Consider the following 17,814-nt stretch of genomic DNA (forward strand, 5'->3'; position numbering starts at 1 on the left):
CTTTTTTGTTTACACAAACATATTATAACCCATTATAATCAGTTTACAATACATTTATGATTTCATTTATTTGAAACACACTTCATAAAAACGTCATTGTCATTATTAGACCGATGTATTGATTGCTGGTAGGTGTCTCTGTGCATATGCGTATACGGCCTTATTAAGGTTTGTCACGTTTCACATTGTACGCTCATACTGAGAAGTTCTCCAGTTGCTATCAGAATTGATCTGAGCGTGATAGCCAAATAAATAAATATATCTCTATATTTTTATCACCGACTCTATCACTCTTTGATGTCCGCTTCCTCAAAAATCCTGAACACTCTTATATTTTACTTTTTTGTTGTTATAAATACTGCTTTTTGGTTTAAGAGTGTGGTTGGCAAGTGTTGTCGTCGAAAGCTTTTTCAAATCAGCGTCGTTATCTATAATTGCCATATCTCTTATGGCTCAAAGTACACCGAAAGAAATTAAATAGAAAACATGTTTCGTTGTCGATAGCTAACGCTTTTTGTTTTCAAATTCAAATTTTAATTTTAATTTAGTTTTCGTTCTTTTAAAATATATATTAACGAATCACTAAATAGCTCTTTTCTTGTTTTTCTTAGAACTGAGCTTCTGCTTCACTTAGTTTATATAAACTCTGTCAAGACAATTTTCCAATTTAGTTTGTTTAGTTGTTGTGATATTCTGTATTTAAACATACCCATAATATCACACAATAATATGAAAACATGTAATTATGTTTATGTGTATATATATATTTATCAGATTCTATAAATGTAAAATTAAAATTAATTGATATTTGATTCGATAATCGTAGAACATCTTAGTAAATTAATATCAAAATCCATTATAAGTATTTAGGTGATTTCTATCGATGGCCGCCTTAGAAATACCAGCTCTCGTAGGTTCCTACCCAGGCCTGTACATAGGTGTAAGAAGGAAAGCGATCAAGATGTGCACTCACACCTTGAGATCTCGCGATATCATGATGCACCCAATGACCACCAATGCCAATTTCCAAAGTGGGTGTGTCAAACGTTGAAGTAGTCTTCTATAATTTACATAAAATGTTTAATACATAGATTTACGTAAAGTATGGATTCACTATACGAACCTCAACGTCGATTGTGAATTCAAGAGCACTATTATCCAGACCATAGGAGAAGTACACAAAATGTGGAGGTGGCTTATTTTCCCTTATTAGCGTCTCATTGAAGGACCAGTTCAGCAGCTTCGCATCATTTTTTACATTCACAAAAATGGTCATATGATCAGGGCCGGTCAGCGAGAAGTTGAATCTTCTCTGCGTAGTGCCTTCCAGCTCTGTGGTTTCCTGAAGGGTCAAAATTGGATATGCCGACGGTACTGCTGGCGTTTCGCTTATCGGTATCCAAAGGCTATACTCGCGAGCCTTGTGCCAACGGTGATTATATAATGGCATGCCGCAGAACATTTCCTCATCGCAGAACTCGCTAACCTTGTGTGTTTCGCCGATTGCCTTGATTTCGTCTAAAAAAAGTGCCATCGTTTAAAAGTTTTCGGTTTACCTGCCTATAGACAAACATATGTACCTTCGGCTATATTGTAACGTCGATCTTGCGGATAAACATAGATGCCGCTCTCATCAATGCGTGTGCTGCCATCTGCATTGTGGAGTACCCGATGTACATGCTACAATAAAAATCAGAAATAACTGAGAATGATCCACAAATGATGTAATATGCTCGAAAGTCTAGCTTACTATTAGAGCGTAACGTTGCACTGATGTCTTGGCCTGGTAGGGAAAGCCAGCGGGTGTGACTGCAATGATGATGAACAGAATTGTGCCAGCCAGAAAGCACAGGACAATTGTTCTTGTCTTGCGGAAGAACATTATGAGTGGCACCTGAAGTAAATCAAATTTAGCATTGTTATTCGTCGAACATCAGTAAGATTGAAGTACTCACAATAAAGCCAGCAAACATAAGGGAAAACAACCACATTAAAAGTGCTATGGTCATTTCCGGATTGGCTGACGAACCAGATCGACCCTGCATTGGGATCAGGGTCTTAAGTGCCGCCGTGCAGATGTAGGTAAAGTAAGTGAAGGGCAGTATCTGACAGATTGTGACGGCTATGGCGAACCAGTAAGCTAAAATACAAATTATTTAGAGCTTGAGACACTCGGTATGATTAGTTGATCTTACCCTTGCGATGCCACTTGGTAATCAAATTTATAATTAGCGCTATAATGTCGAAGAAAACGCTAAGCATTATAAAATAGGCCGATCGTATTTCAACGGCAGTCAAAACAATCATCAGAATTACTAGGCAAACGCAATGGGAGTGCATAATTAGCTGTATACGAAATCCTAGACTGAGTGGATCCTTTTTAGTCTTTTCCAGATAGAGCGCAGGCAGAAGGCTCATGCCAAAGATGATAGGAAACAGATATAAGCCAATTATCAGCCACATCTGTGTGAACCAACTCAGTGATCTTTCCACACCATCCATAAAAACTGCAACTAGCAGCGCCAGGCCCAGAGCCAGAGCAAGAGAGACAATCTGTATACCAAATATAATGCCAAAGCGCACCAACACAGCATTCCAACTGCAGCCGGATCTGGCGGACATAAAGTACAAAGAGATGCCAACTGCCAGGAGCGCTACCACACTGACAATCATGTTTATAATAATGCTTGTGGTTTGTGTGTAGAAAATCATGAACCAGCCCAGAAAGTCATAGAAGACATTGTGACCCTCGGCGTAAGCCTGAAATAAGTTTGTGCAGAGTTTGCTTATAATTTCCAAACGGTTGCAGTTGTTATCTAAAGCAGCCCACTTACCGCAGTGTCATCAAGTTCGGGAGCATTAGCCAGAGCTCTGGTTAAGGCGAGCACATTGTCACCAGTGTGTTGGAAGGAGGCGCGTGGAAAGACATTTAATCGATCGAATTTGGTGTGATAGACATAGCCATTGAATATGTAGGCCATGTCCAGACCGGGCACACCGCCATAGTCACGAAAGATGCGAAAATCTGTATCGGATGGTATCAAACCAGCCTGGAACATCTCTTCACCCAATGTGTTGGCAAATGGATGCGGCACCTTCCGATAATACTTCATTAGCCACGGATGATTGGGCCCCGACTGAAACAGGACCTCGCGACCGCCATTGCCCGCTGCATCCAGATTGATTAGAGCTCTGCGTAAGCCATGTACAAATTCAATAAATGTATTTAAAGTTTAAATTATTCAAATTCAATGTTGACTCACTTGCAGTTCTTGGCCCACTTGTGCTGTGTGATGAAGGCATGCGAGGCCTGCAACGGATTCTCCTCGGCACCATTAAACAGAAAGACAATTGGATGGTCCATGGACTCATCTGTTTTGGCAATGACACGCATCACCTCCAGCATGGTTGCCACCATGGAACCGTCATCGGCAGCACCGGGACTACCGGGCACAGAATCGTAGTGGCTATTGATCAACAGGTAATTCTCATTCGTGTTGCCCTTCTCCCGCAGTCTGACAACCACATTTTGTATACCTTGGTACATATTGACCATGGTCCAGTGCATGTAGGCACCGGTTGCCTGCTGCACATCCAACTCAATCTCGAAGCGATCGTTGGCCACGGCCTGGACCTTGGCCACTTCATCACGGAAGAACTGAATGGTGGTCACCTCATTATTAACACTGCCCACAACTCGTGGCCCTATGCGAGTGAGTTCGATGAGGGTGTCCTCAGCACGCTGTGCTATGAAATCACGAGGATGGGTCGCCTCATCTTTGTGGGTCAATGGCTTTGGTAGATGATTGATCTGTGTGTTGACCAGCGACAGATAAATGACGAACCAAAACCCGAAAAAGGCAGGTGCATAGTACCATTGTAACTTCTTGGGCACCTCATAGTCAACATCGATATTGTACTTGGACTTAAACTAAATGAAATTTGAAACAATAATTATTTTATAATAAGTGCTTAATTGTTAGCTCTTAACGATAATTATGACCCATTTTATTGTCAAACGGCTCCCAGTCGATATCTAATCGTAAAATGAAGGGGCGCGATGATTTGCTGCAATGGCCCAATGTCGGGACCAATTATTGAAATGACCGAGCTAATTACGATTAAATCAATTTGCATCAACTGACAACTGGGGGATTTACATGACACGCTTTTCACTCGAGTCGCATTCCGCTGAAGAATGACTACGGCAACTGCTATCGTTCATTTATCTCTTTATTGCTTTATATACGCACTGATAGGCGTTTCTTTTGCAAAAAGCGATTCATCTAAAATTTAAGTGAAACAAAGACAAAAGAAACACGTCGCGCGTTCTATTCGTGATTCATGTGAAACGTGTGAGCAAATTGCCCGTATACTTGAATGATTGCATGAATTACGGCAATAAATTTATTATCGACAAAAAATGGCAACAAGGAATATAACAAATTTTGCAAATCGTGCGGCTTCTTTGATCATTGGTTATAGCTTAAGTTAATTTTGGTTATCGAATGATAAAATGATAAGCCGTATATTTCCTCTGCTACCAGCCGACTTCCAATTTTGACCAGTGAGATAAGAAAGTTATGAGTTCAATTTGAAAACGATCACTTAGCGTTGCAGATTAGAATGAAGAAGTCAACGTAATATGAATTTAATAAGCTTATCAATTTGAACATATGAATTTTATTCGTATTAAGAAACAAGAATAAACATTTTAATTTACTGAACTTTTTCTGTGTATTTTATTTATATCTAGAGAACAACTACAAGTTTATACTTTTTGGAAAGGTAATTCAATAAACTTTAATGTCCACATAAAATGTGCACAGTTTTCATACACAATTGTCTATCAATCTGGATATAAAAGTCTTCTTTCATTTCTATCTTTGATATATTTTTCCATTAGTGAGCATTACACTTGAGTTACGCGTTCTTTCATTTACTACGAGAGTAAAATTGGTTTAATAATTGTTGTAAGCAACTTTCATACCTCAAATAATTGAAAGAATTTCAGCGATGTGCACTAATCATTTAAAAATAGGGTATATAGATTTTCGAAATTGTATTTCCACGGACGTAAAAGAAAATTGATTTGAAGTTTAAAATAACGCACTATTTAAATTAATCGCCAAAAATAAATAACTCATTTTTCGTCGATTTGAGAAATGGATGTAATATTGATAATATTATTTACGAAGAAATGTTTAAAATTTTTTATGTTTTCAGATTATTTTTAAATACGTACACCCATTTTAATGATGTGTAAGACGTTATGCAATTTTCACTGAGTTTTATTCCTTTAGGATTTCAACACCACAGCGCACCAGTACTTCGTTGACGATTGACGGTGGATCGTTAAGATCGACCACGTCTGTTTGCGGTCACCTTAACTGCCTAATTGAGGCTTCAAATTTCGCAGAGCTCTTAAAATATGGGCACTTACAGAGCTGTATACCGGAATACTTTAGATTGCAAACGTCAGAATTATCGTTAGAAATTCAATATCTAGTGCTGATATAAAAAACACGCGCAATTAATGTCCCCCTGCAGCAAACAGCAGCGAATTCGGCTTGATATTTGTCTTATTGGATGTTATTATCGCACTAGTTGGAACGGTAATTTTCAGGCCGCTGTGTAGTAGTCCAGAATTATGGCTTGTATTGTTTCACTTTTTTTTTTTGCTTATTTTTGTTTTCAACAGGTTTTATCTTTATGGGGAAGTAATATGATATTCTCCATGGTACGAAAATATTTTTCAATCGGTTGCTATCTGCATGGAACCTTAGAACTTTTCGCAATATACCCGTTTATCTGAAAAAAATAACTGGTAACGTCATATAGTTGTTGAATAAGTATCAGTAGCTTTACCCCAGGGCCTTGGTAAGCGTCATGACGATGCCTCTCCCATTAACTGACTGAATGTCTGACTAGGTAGCATCAATAGGCGTACGAGACCCGAGCCCATACCTAGATTGATTGACAAACACAGAGACAGTCCGTGATAGGCAGTTATGTTGTGCCTGACTGCATATGTCACTCGTCTCTGGGCTCTTGTTTGCTATCTCCGTGTTTGTGTCTGTGTCTAGAATTTGTAATGAATGTTTTTCCACTGAGTTAACTAATTATCGTTTGCGTTATTTTGCCGCTGATTTCAGTTCAGTTTATGTGTCATTCCACTCTTTTGTTTTGCCGTATCTGTTGTATTCGCAAATTCTCGCTTTGGTTTTGGATTTTGGGATTGGGCTGAGCACCGACTTACTATGATTTCGCTTGATTAACAAATTGTTGTTATTATTTAAATCATTGTGCTTAAATTACGAACGTATGCGTGAGTGTGTGTTTGGGTTGAATGAGTTTCGCTTGAATGCATTCAGCGCTGGGAAATTGACTCGCTCGCTGCTTCCAGATCCAAAAAAAATTATGTCAATTTGTATTTTTACTATTTTTACGCTTAACTACACTACAACACCGACAAGTGGAATATTTTATGTTTGAATATTTCAAACTAATATTGGCCATTAATCTATTAAATGATTAATTGGCTAATTACAACATAGAATAGTGTTGCTCTAAAATCAAGTCAATTATTAGAAAAAAAAAACGAATTTATTAGGCAACTAAGCAAAAATCAGATCGACACGAACATTTCCACAAACTTTGAATAAAGCACATACAAATCATTAAATTTCCCTTCCTCCTCCTATTACTGAAAAATGTATCAACAATATTGTTGCAAAAATTCACTTGTCAGCAAGCTCTCATCTTACATTTATCAAGGTCGCAAACATAAGATTGCCGCAATCTGTATTTCTTCCGAATTGCATACATTCCTACATATTCCTAAAAAGTATTCGTATGTATATTATAAATACGATTATTTGAGATTCTCATAAGCAAATGAAAATAAGTTTTAAAAAAATCCACATTCTCTCAAATGTGGCATCAAATAAACCGAATTGAAATTTCCATTTTGGTAAAAAGTAAGGCAATTTTTTGACAAACTGGACACCACACATTCGTGTGTGTGAATTGTGTTGTTTACTGTTTGCTTACAGTTTTTGTTCTGAGTTGTGGCAACCACATGTAAAATCTGAACTATACACTGCCCACACTTTGACTTGTGCATTAATCTAGAGCAATCGACATCTAATCGCTAAGCGCTTATCAACAATAGCGCAAATAATTATTGCTAATTATTGGTGAAGTCACTGGCTAATCGGTCTAGGAATTACTTTCGCAGTATCTATGCCTGATAAGGATTTGTACAATCCATCCCACACAATGACAAAAACCATAGCTTTTACTTTTGAACTGGACCCTAGCACAACTTTTAGCCATTCGAGCCGATCAAAGGTGATTTTCTAGTGCAAATGGGAGAAGCAAAGTTTTGTTTTTGTGTGTTCTCTTTTATTGCTGATCGAGAATAGATACACATCATTTGCTTCCTACGGTTGATATGATTTTAAAATTTTTCAGAATTGAAATATTCACAAAATAGTTTTTCTTTTTTTTCTTTTTCTAACTATAAGATACATTGCTTACTTATTTGTATTCGCATATTTCACATTATTAGTGGATTACAAAAGGCAATTAAGATTTTGTAACCGATTACCGCATTGCGCTCAACAGTTTATTTGATCAATTCGATAACGTGCATAATACCGTGGGCTTATCAACGTGCTTGTGGCTCAAGCACCACAAATCCATTAATTCGAGAGATGTGTATATAATTATTGCAACTCGGTGGTTAGCAATTTAGTAGGCAAAGAGTCGGCACGCGTTCACGTCCAGAACAGCAGGAGCTGTGGCCAATCAGTGATTGGATTGAATTAGCATTATTGGGCTACGCGATGGATGCCAATGTCAACTGTAGGAACATCAACAGCAGCAACAAAAGCAACATCAAGTGAGTTCGATGAGCACAACAAGTTCTCATTTACTCTTATATGCTGCTGATCGCGCCACTGTGATCTCTTGCTCTTTGCCACTGTTGCACTCTCTCTCTCTCTCGCTGGCTCTCCTGCACGTCTCCTGCTACGTTGCTTTGTGCCCGGCCAGACGTTCGGTGAGCGTTGAAGGCGACAGTTGTGATTACTATTCTGCCGTGTTGTTTTCCGTGTACTTCGTGCCAGCTGATGGCACATGTTGCCGCTGTTATTGCTGCTGCTTGACCGAATTCAAGCATTTTGTCATCGCCTTTTTATATAAGACAAAAACAAAAATACAAATCTTCGCGACTTTTTTTCAAAAGTGTGTCAGTCTAAGAAATTGTGAGTGTTAAGCATAGATCGAAGTGTAACAGGTTGTATTGAAGCTCAATCGTTGGACAGTCGTGTTAAGTGTACTCAAAAAGTGTACTCATCGTATTCGTAACATTTTGTTTGGCTTCTTGTGGTGCCCTTTCGACAAAGGCGAGGGTCAGTTGCTCGCTTTCTTTCAACAGCAACAAATGAGAAAAAAAAAACACAAACAAAACGCAACCGCAACTTCCTTTGCCTTTTCTTCTTATTCAACTTCTCGTTGGAGTGTGGCAAGTAACAGCCGTGGCAAGTTGTTGCATCAAGAGGAAGGTTATTGACTTTTGGTGTTGCGGCCCTAGCGGCATATGTCGCACATGCAGCTTGTTGCTTGTAGCTGTTGCTGTTGCTGTTGCTGTTGCTGTTGCTGTATCTGTACTGTCAGATACTATGGATTTGACTGCTTCTTCCGCTTCGTCTCTCAAAGACTCCAAAAACCAAACAAATGTTGTTTCTGTTTTTGTTTCTGTGGCTGTTGTTGTCACAGTTGATTGCCGTCGCCTTGCCGTTTGTTTGTATTTTCTTCCCATTTAGATAGTCTTTAAATAGATTGTTGCCCACACTCCCCCACACGACTCATTTGCATTTGTCTTGAAGATTCGAGCTCACTTTTGTTTGTTTGTTTTTTATTTTATTATTTTTTTTCTTCACCTTAGTTGTGTGTGGGCGTGGTCTCCCACACACACACACTTTCTTTTTATTTGTTGAAAATTGACAAGAATAATGCACTGCAGCTGATTAAGGCACTTGCATGCATGCAAAATCGATTAAAAGCACGTCCCTTCACTCCTCAAATTGTGTAACTAGAGTGCTCCACTTACACACACACCACCACCACATCTCTCTGTCTGTGGTGTTAATTTGTTTTTTCCACGTCTCGGCCTGACGGCCACTTTTAATCGTCGCAACGCAGTTGGCCCCTGTGGGTCATGAGCCACATTGTTATAAATGGGTCGCAGTCGCAGGGACCCCAATTGCATTACACATGCACTTTAATCATTAGCCACAAAATGAACAAATTGCTGTTTTTCTTTTCTTTTTTTCGTTAATTATATGCACTATTTTATGTATAGGCTATGCGGACTGCAAACATTTAAGAATATTGTTTGTCGACATATTTCTTCAAACTAATTTCGCACCACCAGCACTTGTGAGGCTTTCCGTGTTGTGTGATTCGCCAGATTGCAGTAAAAGCCCTGCTTCACTCGACTTAAGCGAACAACGTTTTACAGGGTACTAGAGAGTCAGCTCTCGAATTTTTTTGTTTTGAAATTCTCAGATACACACAACTAATTCAAGCAAATGGCATATAGCAGATCATCAAACTTGGTTATTATGGTCTCAGTTGGCTATAAATAAAAACGAAATATCGCAATGAAATTTACAAAATGTGTCCCGTATATCTTACGGTTGTTGGGCATTGCATATGTCTAGAATTAAATCACATAATATGAATATTTGTTCAGCATTTGATGAAATTTAATTTGTTTTGTTTGCATTGTTTGCATAGACAGTTTTTTTTTTTTTCCTGTTTACGAGTTAAAAATTAAATATATTTTTTAATGTCTTTCGACCAACACATGTTTTCCCATGTACTACAGTCGACGCAAGTGATGAAACTGAAATAAACTATGACCGAATATGTCAAAAGATGAGTTCACCAAAGTGAAAATTCACAAGACAACAACACTTTCTCTGATCTAGCCTCATCATTTCATTGACTCTCAATTATTCGATATATATTTTAAGTAGCGTTTTCGTTCGATAACGTGTTGTAAATTGCATAATATATATGATAGTGATTAGTCTATCATTTAACTGTCGGAAAATTGTTTCCGTTTCACATGAAATCACCAAACATTTGCTTATAATTTTTGCACATTAACAATTTTACAAGAAGAAGCACTTGACGCACTGAGAAAGTGAAGTAAAGTAATTCATTTATATTGATAACTCATTGAACTATCCGACAGTTGATTCCATTGATTCGATCAAGCCTTCCTATGTACGTAGATTGATTCTCGTAATCAGACAATATAACATTTTGCCAACATCGAGTTGAGCCCACTTGAGATAACACTATAATTTATTACAATTTTTCCACATTTTCGGTTGCGGATTCATTGGATTCATTGAGAGTGACACATTATTCAATCGTTGACTGTGAGTACACACATCGATGCTGTTGATGACTGTGGTTCATTAAATTCCAGAGGACATCGCACTTCAATCCAAATTTGCAAATTAATTATATTAGTCAATTGAGGGTTCTGTTTATGCATAAGCACTCGTTTTATATTGCATACTCATTATTCTTTATTCATCGCTCAATTACAGCGACGAGATGAACTCCAAATATGAGAACATGAAAATCATCTACAATCGCAGCAAAATTGGGTGGTACTGGGCACCACTATTTGTGGCATTCTGGTTTTTGCTGTTCTATTTGGCTGTAGTGCCCAGTTTCCATCGTATGCCACCGCTGAAGACGTTACAAGATGAGCTGGATCAGCCGGGTCAGTTCATTGGGGAGCGTGCGGAGGGCACACTGCTAAGGCTATCAAAGATCGGTCCCAAAGTTGTGGGGAGTGCTGCAAATGAGCAAGTCGCTGTCCAGCTGCTGCTCAGCGAGATAAGTGAGATTATTGATGGAGCTCGCACCGATCTGTTTGACATTCAGAAAGATGTACAGATTGCCTCCGGCAATTATCTGCTCTGGTCCATGGTGAACGTCTATCAGAGCGTTCAGAATGTAATTGTCAGGCTCTCGCCAATAAATGCAACCACCGAGGCGTCTCTTCTAATCAATAGTCACTTCGACTCGGTGCCGGGTAGCTCTGGTGCCGGTGACTCTGGCTTAATGTGTGTCATCATGCTAGAGGTGCTGCGCGTGATAACCAAGTATGAAACGCCACTCCAAAACACGCTCATCTTTCTCTTCAATGGCGCCGAGGAGAATCCTCTCCAGGGGTCGCACGCATTCATCACACAGCATCCCTGGGCAAAGAATGTGCGGTAAGTTTCCACGCAAATAGTTATCATAATCAGCGAACTAACGCTCAGTATTTTCGAAATGTTTGTAGTGCTGTGGTCAATCTGGATTCAGCTGGCAGTGGCGGACGGGAGATACTCTTTCAATCTGGACCCGATCATCCCTGGCTAATGAAGGTACAATTGACATATCTCTCGATTTTATTAACCTAATGCGATTATATACTCTTCAGTACTATGGTCAACACATTACACATCCGTTTGCCTCGACAATTGGTGAGGAGATGTTCCAAAATGGTTTCATTCCCTCGGAAACCGATTATCGCATATTCCGCGACTTTGGCAATATACCTGGTAAAGTAATTATTCATATCGACATCAGTCGATCTGGGTCTTATTCTCATTCTCTTTACATTTCATTCAGGTCTCGATATGGCGCACACGCTAAATGGATATGTATATCATACGAAATACGATCGCTTCAATCTAATTCCAAGACGTACCTATCAGTTGACTGGTGATAATCTTTTGGGCTTGATCAAAGGCTTAGGTACTGCTCCCGAACTGGAAGATCCGGCGGTAAGTCTAGCAACGATTTGAATTAAATTCAATAATTTATGGAATAAATGGGAATTCTCTTCCAGAAATATGCTGAGGGTCATATGATATACTTTGACGTGTTGGGCTGGTTCTTCATCTATTATCCCGAAAATGTTGGCCTTATTGTCAACATATGCGTATGTGTGCTGGCGCTCCTTACGATTGTCGCCTATATCTGGAGCATGGCCAGCAGTACGGGTATGTTCCGACGTCGCATCTTTGCCAAGTTTGGCATTTTGGCTGCACTGCAGCTCTGCGGTGTCTGCTTGAGTCTGGGCCTGGTATTTTGCATAGCATTATTCCTGGATGCTGTGGGTCTGTCGATGTCTTGGTTCTCTCACACATGGATGGTCTTCGGCTTGTACTTTTGCCCCATGTTCTTTGGCCTGGGCATACTGCCCGCCATTTATTTCAGTCGCACCAAGGAGGTAAGTACATTTTTAAAAGTAATCCTTACAGTTCTTTTGAGTCTGTTCCTCTTATATCGCAGCATGGTCTACCACTTGGGTATGGCATTCAGCTGTTAATGCACTCGCATTGCTTAATATTGACAGTGATTACCATTGTAATGATATCGTTCAACATAAGATCGGCCTTTATACTGCTCATCTGCATTGGCTTCTATACGATTTCAGTTCTTATCAATATGGCTACATGTGCGCACAAAACAAGTGAGTTATTTGCATATCTTAAGATAATGTTGTAATTAATAATTCAATTGTTTATTCTCACAGATTTTATGTGGCTCATACCTCACTGTATATTACAATTGCTGCCCTTCATGTTTTACACATATTGTTGCTATGCATTTTATGTTGTATTCGTGCCAATGCAGGGTCGGGAAGGTAATACAAATCCTGAAATACTCATTGGGGGCTTTACGGCACTGTTTTGTTGTCTCCTTTCTCCGTTCCTGATACCGTTGCTCTGCCTGTTCCGCAAATCGAAAACTATCATCACGCTGTTCGGCATCTGCACGATAATCTTTATTATCTTGGCTGCAACACCCGTTGCATTCCCCTATGTGGAGAAGACAGCAGTGCAGCGATTCTTTGCTGTGGTAAGGAATTCAAAATGAAGATCAGTCTTTAAATATCTAACTTATTGTCTCTTTGGCCTTTTTCTATTTGAAGCATACGACACGCACCTTCCGCAACGGCGATGCAGCAAGCACGGTGAACCATACCGATGCCGGTTATTATGTAATGCCGGTGGATCGGCATCCCAAGTCACTGGACAACATACTCTTTGATGGCAGCAACTATTCAAAGGCCGATCGTAGCTCTTGTGAAACGGAAATTATGTGCGGTTTTCCCATTTACAGTTCGCGCTGGATAAAGCCTGCGTAAGTCACAGAAGATCATATTTATGGCTCAGACTGATATCCCATTTTGGTTCCTATAGAGCTAACAGCTATTGGGTGCCTGGTCCCGAGCCCAACAAAGCCTATATGCCAACGTTGAAAATATTAAACAAAGAGAGCACTTCGATGACAAATATTATATTCACTTTGGAGGTTTCAGGACCGGATCATACAAGCATATTCATCGAGCCACTGGATGATGCCAAACTGGTGGACTGGACCTTCACCAAGGAACCGTTGGAAAAGTCTTTGCCCCCTCCTCATTACGTATATTGGTCATATGCACTAGATCCGACACCCTTACGGTTTAATTTGGAATTTGAGGTACGTGCCGTGCACATAGATTACTTTAAAGTTGAGTTTTAAATATGATATAACCATGTACACACAGCGTGACAGCAACAATTGGTCTGGTGCAACGTTCAAGATAGCCATTATGGGCCATAGAATACACGATGATATGTTTATAGAGGAGGACTTTCGGGAGTTTCTGGCCAAATTTCCACCATGGACACATGTCAATGCATGGATTGGTTCCTACAACAACTGGCAACTCTAAAAACAGCTCAGATGTCAGATATAGAAAAGTTTGATATTCACAACTCGCTGCTCATACTCTCTACTCATAGTTTGGTTTTCCGAACTGTTGTTAAGTTTTGGTATTCCTTCATACCCTAAACACAAATTTACATATGATACTCGGACAAACGAACATCCATCGAACAAAAATTGTATTTAAATTAAAGAATTAGAATTAATTAAAGTTACAACTATTAATTTGTGGTAAAAAGAAAAAACTACAATTTTATGATGGTTTTTAAAATACATCTTAATTAATTTATTAAGTTATAGAATTCAGCTTAACTACAGTATTTACTAATCGCCTTTAAAAGATCCAACTTTCGTACGAGGCAAACCAATCGGTCGTATAAGTCCAATCCGGAAACGTGCTAAGAAACTCACCGAATTCGGGCGTATAATATTCCGAGTGATAAAGGAAATGAACGCTCACGGCTAGCTTAAAGTACGGTCCATCCGTATTGGCCGCATCGTGCTCAAACTCCAGCCAGAAGTTAAAGGGCTCCTTAACCATGGAAGCAACATGATATACAAAATATGGAGCAGTATGACCATCCACTAAGATTGTTTCATCAAACGACCAGTTCGTGATCGTCACCTTCTCCATGGGATCAAAGTACATCACAATGCGATCGCCAGCCTTTAATCTGAACTCATATCGCTTTTTGTTCATGCTTATAGAGTGCCTCGAGACCTCTGTGAGTTCCGTGGCCACTGGCAAAACTGGCGCCACACTATAAATCCAACGAGCACTATCTCTGCGAGTAGATTGTATATATTAGATTAAAGATGTCGTTATAAAACTACAATAGGAGCATACTTCCAGTTCAGCCAACGTCCGCTGTAAAGCGGCAGACCGCAATAAGGCTCTGAAGCACAATTATCTTGAAGCCAACTCTCGGGCTCTACATTCTTGAGCGTTGTATCGTAGAGTTCGGAATAGCGGGTATCAACGGGTTGTATGTAAAAGCCAGTATCTTGTGTAACACTATTGTCTGCATTGTGAATTATGCGTTGGGCGTGCTAAATGATAGTTTGGTTAAGAGCGTAGTACTTTAAGAAGCCTATAAGTATTACCAAAACATAATAGCGCTGTGCAGCAACATCCTTTTTGAAGGGGAAACCCACAGGCGTTGCGGCTAATATGATGAATATGATGATAAGTACTCCAAACATTGAGATGAAGATCTTTGATTTGCGGAACTTATTTAAAATTGGTATCTGAAAATTGTATATTTAATTTAATAATGTGTTCAAAACCAAGTTACTTGAACTTACAATGAATCCAGCAAAATGCATCGTCATCAGGGCAATAAAGACAGCCAGTAGCATATCAGGTTTGCTGTCAGGTCCATCGCGTCCCTGCATGGGCACAAATACCAGCAGAAACACATAAATCAAATAGGTGTAGAAGAAGTAAGGCAGAACCTGGCACAACAAATGCACGCTCAGAAAATAGCTCTCTGGAAGAGATGGGAAGATCATTTAGTTAAAATTCGTCAAAGTTTACGGATGCGCGACATACTCTTAATGGTCACTTTTAGGATCATCTGTATAATCATTGAGATGGTGTAGAAGAACAAGCCGATCATTGGAAAGAAAGCAGAACGGATGCCCAGACCGGTCATGAGAAGGCAAATGAAAACAATTAGGATGCAGTGGGCATGCATGAAGCAAGCAATCGTTTGATTTAGAGTCATGTTCGTCTTGTGCTTGCTCCATTGTATGTAGATGGCGGGCAACAGACCCAGTCCAAAGAACATGGAGCAAAAGTAAAGGCCAAATGTCATCCAAATGCTGTAGTACCACGATTCGCCCAGGTTAACGGCTAGCATAAAGAGCGCCACAACTATGGTAATTGTCCAGGCAATGACCACTCCGCCCAGCTGCACCAGGAATATGATGCCAAAGCGCAGGGCCACAGACTTGGGTGTCATATCCGCATCCTTGTCCTTTATCATGAGATACAGGGAAAGCGCAATACAAATCAGGGCAGCTATGGATACAACGATATTGATGGCAATACTGGCGGATTCGGTGTAGACTATAATGAACCAGCCGAGGAAATCAAAGAAGATAGCGTGTCCCTCCTCGTGAGCGGAGGTATCATCCAGTTCCGGAGCATTGGCCAGCGCCCAGGTTAAGGCCAATACGTTATCACCCGTGGTCTGATAGGTGCCACGCGCCAGATTCTTAAAATTGTCGTATTTGGTATGGTAGACATAGCCATTGAGAGCATGTGCCATATCCAAGCCGGGAACATTGCCATAGTCGCGAAAAATGCGAAAGTCCGTGTCGGAAGGTATAAAGTTATTCTGGAACAGCTCCTCGGCGACGGTTATGGAAAATGGATGTGGCGCATACTTCTGATAATAATTCATTAGCCAAGGATGATTGGGACCTGTTTGGAATAGAACCTCGCGACCACCGGAACCCGTCGAATCCAGATTGATGAGCGCCCTGAAAGATTCTTAAACCTGAAGTCAATATTTCAAATAGAATGCTCTTAATTCACGCACTTGCAATTGGATGCCCATCTGTGCTTGGTGATGAAACCATGGGAGCCCAGCATGTTTGCCTCCTCGGCGCCATTGAAAAGAAAGACGACGGGATGAGCAAGTGGTCGCTCAGACTTTGCGATAACGCGCAGAGTCTCCAGCATGATGACGACCATGACGCCATCATCTGCAGCCGCGGGAGTTCCCACCTCGGAATCGTAGTGAGAGTTAACCAACAAATAGTTGTCATTGGGACTATCCTTGCGTGCAATCTTGACCACAACATTGGATATATTGTCATAGCTGGTGGCTGCTTCCCACAGATAAAAGGCGCCCGATGAGTACTGCACCTCCGAAACGATGTCATAGAGATCGCTGCGTGACTGATTCACAATTTTTTGCACTTCCCGAAGCACAAAATTAACGGTATGCTGCTCATTATTTATGGATCCTGTCATCTTGTTGCCAATCGCCGAATACTCGGCTAGCTGAATCTGTGCCCGCTCACCAATAAATTCATACGGATGATTGGCCTCATCGCGCACATATATCATTTTGGGATAGGAGAAAAAGCTTGGTATGACGGTCACATAGAAGAGCGTGAACCATATAGCACAAAATATGGGTGCTCCATACCAGGGCCATTTCTTGTTGCCATTTTTCGTGGACTTCTCCTCTAACTTTAAGTCAAGGCTGGCCATGGACATCTGTGAAATATGAACATTATTAGAAATAAATATCAGGATGTATATTGCTTCAACAGAACCGGAACGGAAATAACCCATAAGCTTAGACAAATAATCTAATAACTAATTGTTATATATTGCTCAAAATCTCTTATTTATAAAGTGAAGGCTTTTGTTCTTGTAATCACAAAGATTATGTTCAAATGAAAAATTAGATTACTTTTTATAATTCAATTCCAGTTGTTAGTGTTAAATTTCTGACAAAATTAATTTTATCGATTTTAAATATCGATTACTATTATTTATGAGGAATTCCATTTTTATACTTGTAGCCTATTGTTTTAATTTTGCTTTCAGAATTACTTCTTAAATGAATTGTTTTTATTTGTTCTTCCTTAATTTTTGATCTTTGACTTGTTCAATTTATATTGTATAATTGAACGTTGATATTTTTCAACATTACCCAATTACAACCTATATAAGAGATTACTTTTTTATTCGATTTTCGAGCTTCGCACTATAAAAACGTCCACAACGCGACACAATGGTTGGAAAACTGTGGCAGCCAAGCAAATGTAAAGCAAACAATTATACTCTATGTCAATATCTTGCGGCTTATCACCGATAATGTCTTGCAGATTGCGGTTCGGCAAAAGCATGCGACAACTTAGGTGGTTTATGGCTTAATGACCGGAGTTAGATTAAGCTTTATGTCGGTATATGCATATCTTATTGCCAATTGCCAAATTGAGGTATAGGTAAATACGTATTTATATTGCTGGTCAATGCCCAATACACAT

The 17,814-nt window shown here is 39.7% G+C and overlaps 3 protein-coding genes across 6 annotated transcripts; 1 reads left to right on the top strand and 2 right to left on the bottom strand.

Annotated features, from left to right (window-relative positions):
• Positions 1 to 743: 743 nt before the first annotated feature.
• Positions 744 to 9,369, bottom strand: LOC6559644 (endoplasmic reticulum metallopeptidase 1). Its single transcript, XM_032735449.1, has 9 exons — positions 9,119 to 9,369; positions 3,264 to 3,931; positions 2,835 to 3,192; positions 2,196 to 2,760; positions 1,956 to 2,140; positions 1,751 to 1,894; positions 1,581 to 1,680; positions 1,124 to 1,518; positions 744 to 1,060 (listed from the first exon to the last, which is right to left on the bottom strand). Exons 1-9 carry the CDS (start codon positions 9,275 to 9,277, stop codon positions 893 to 895), a joined length of 2,742 nt encoding a protein of 913 aa, XP_032591340.1. The 5' UTR covers positions 9,278 to 9,369; the 3' UTR covers positions 744 to 892.
• On the top strand, positions 7,824 to 14,096 carry LOC6559658 (endoplasmic reticulum metallopeptidase 1). Of its 2 annotated transcripts, none has more exons than XM_001986121.2 (11): positions 7,824 to 7,906; positions 10,635 to 11,312; positions 11,381 to 11,465; positions 11,522 to 11,642; positions 11,713 to 11,867; positions 11,933 to 12,316; positions 12,379 to 12,559; positions 12,623 to 12,948; positions 13,022 to 13,233; positions 13,293 to 13,575; positions 13,643 to 14,096. In XM_001986121.2, the coding sequence occupies exons 1-11, from the start codon at positions 7,851 to 7,853 to the stop codon at positions 13,808 to 13,810; spliced, it is 2,649 nt and encodes an 882-aa protein (XP_001986157.1). In that variant the 5' UTR covers positions 7,824 to 7,850; the 3' UTR covers positions 13,811 to 14,096. The 2 variants fall into 2 exon arrangements, with proteins under 2 accessions (XP_001986157.1, XP_032591341.1); XM_032735450.2 differs by lacking the exon at positions 7,824 to 7,906 and adding an exon at positions 8,086 to 8,270 and having other exon boundaries at positions 13,643 to 14,007.
• On the bottom strand, positions 14,069 to 17,522 carry LOC6560346 (endoplasmic reticulum metallopeptidase 1). Of its 3 annotated transcripts, none has more exons than XM_032735451.2 (7): positions 17,505 to 17,522; positions 16,350 to 17,035; positions 15,356 to 16,290; positions 15,109 to 15,293; positions 14,908 to 15,051; positions 14,651 to 14,853; positions 14,069 to 14,588 (listed from the first exon to the last, which is right to left on the bottom strand). In XM_032735451.2, exons 2-7 carry the CDS (start codon positions 17,033 to 17,035, stop codon positions 14,138 to 14,140), a joined length of 2,604 nt encoding a protein of 867 aa, XP_032591342.1. In that variant the 5' UTR covers positions 17,505 to 17,522; the 3' UTR covers positions 14,069 to 14,137. The 3 variants fall into 3 exon arrangements, with proteins under 3 accessions (XP_032591342.1, XP_001986158.1, XP_032591343.1); XM_001986122.2 differs by lacking the exon at positions 17,505 to 17,522 and adding an exon at positions 17,478 to 17,499; XM_032735452.1 differs by lacking the exon at positions 17,505 to 17,522 and adding an exon at positions 17,110 to 17,125.
• Positions 17,523 to 17,814: the final 292 nt, after the last annotated feature.

Source organism: Drosophila grimshawi, unplaced genomic scaffold (genome assembly GCF_018153295.1).
Source record: "Drosophila grimshawi isolate 15287-2541.00 unplaced genomic scaffold, ASM1815329v1 contig_1367, whole genome shotgun sequence".
Taxonomy (NCBI): domain Eukaryota; kingdom Metazoa; phylum Arthropoda; class Insecta; order Diptera; family Drosophilidae; genus Drosophila; species Drosophila grimshawi.

Bases quoted from the DNA above. Each gene is read 5' to 3' on its own strand.
- LOC6559658 (XM_001986121.2), top strand. From the start codon at position 7,851: ATGGATGCCAATGTCAACTGTAGGAACATCAACAGCAGCAACAAAAGC. The intron at 11,643-11,712 runs GTAAAGTAATTA...CATTTCATTCAG, and splicing joins CGACTTTGGCAATATACCTG to GTCTCGATATGGCGCACACG. The intron at 12,317-12,378 runs GTAAGTACATTT...CTTATATCGCAG, and splicing joins ATTTCAGTCGCACCAAGGAG to CATGGTCTACCACTTGGGTA.
- LOC6559644 (XM_032735449.1), bottom strand. From the start codon at position 9,277: ATGCAATTGGGGTCCCTGCGACTGCGACCCATTTATAACAATGTGGCT. The intron at 2,141-2,195 runs GTAAGATCAACT...TTTGTATTTTAG, and splicing joins TACCAAGTGGCATCGCAAGG to CTTACTGGTTCGCCATAGCC. The intron at 1,519-1,580 runs GTACATATGTTT...CACTTTTTTTAG, and splicing joins ACGTTACAATATAGCCGAAG to ACGAAATCAAGGCAATCGGC.
- LOC6560346 (XM_032735451.2), bottom strand. From the start codon at position 17,035: ATGTCCATGGCCAGCCTTGACTTAAAGTTAGAGGAGAAGTCCACGAAA. The intron at 15,052-15,108 runs GTAAGTTCAAGT...TACAATTTTCAG, and splicing joins TGCATTTTGCTGGATTCATT to ATACCAATTTTAAATAAGTT. The intron at 14,854-14,907 runs GTAATACTTATA...ACTATCATTTAG, and splicing joins CACAGCGCTATTATGTTTTG to CACGCCCAACGCATAATTCA.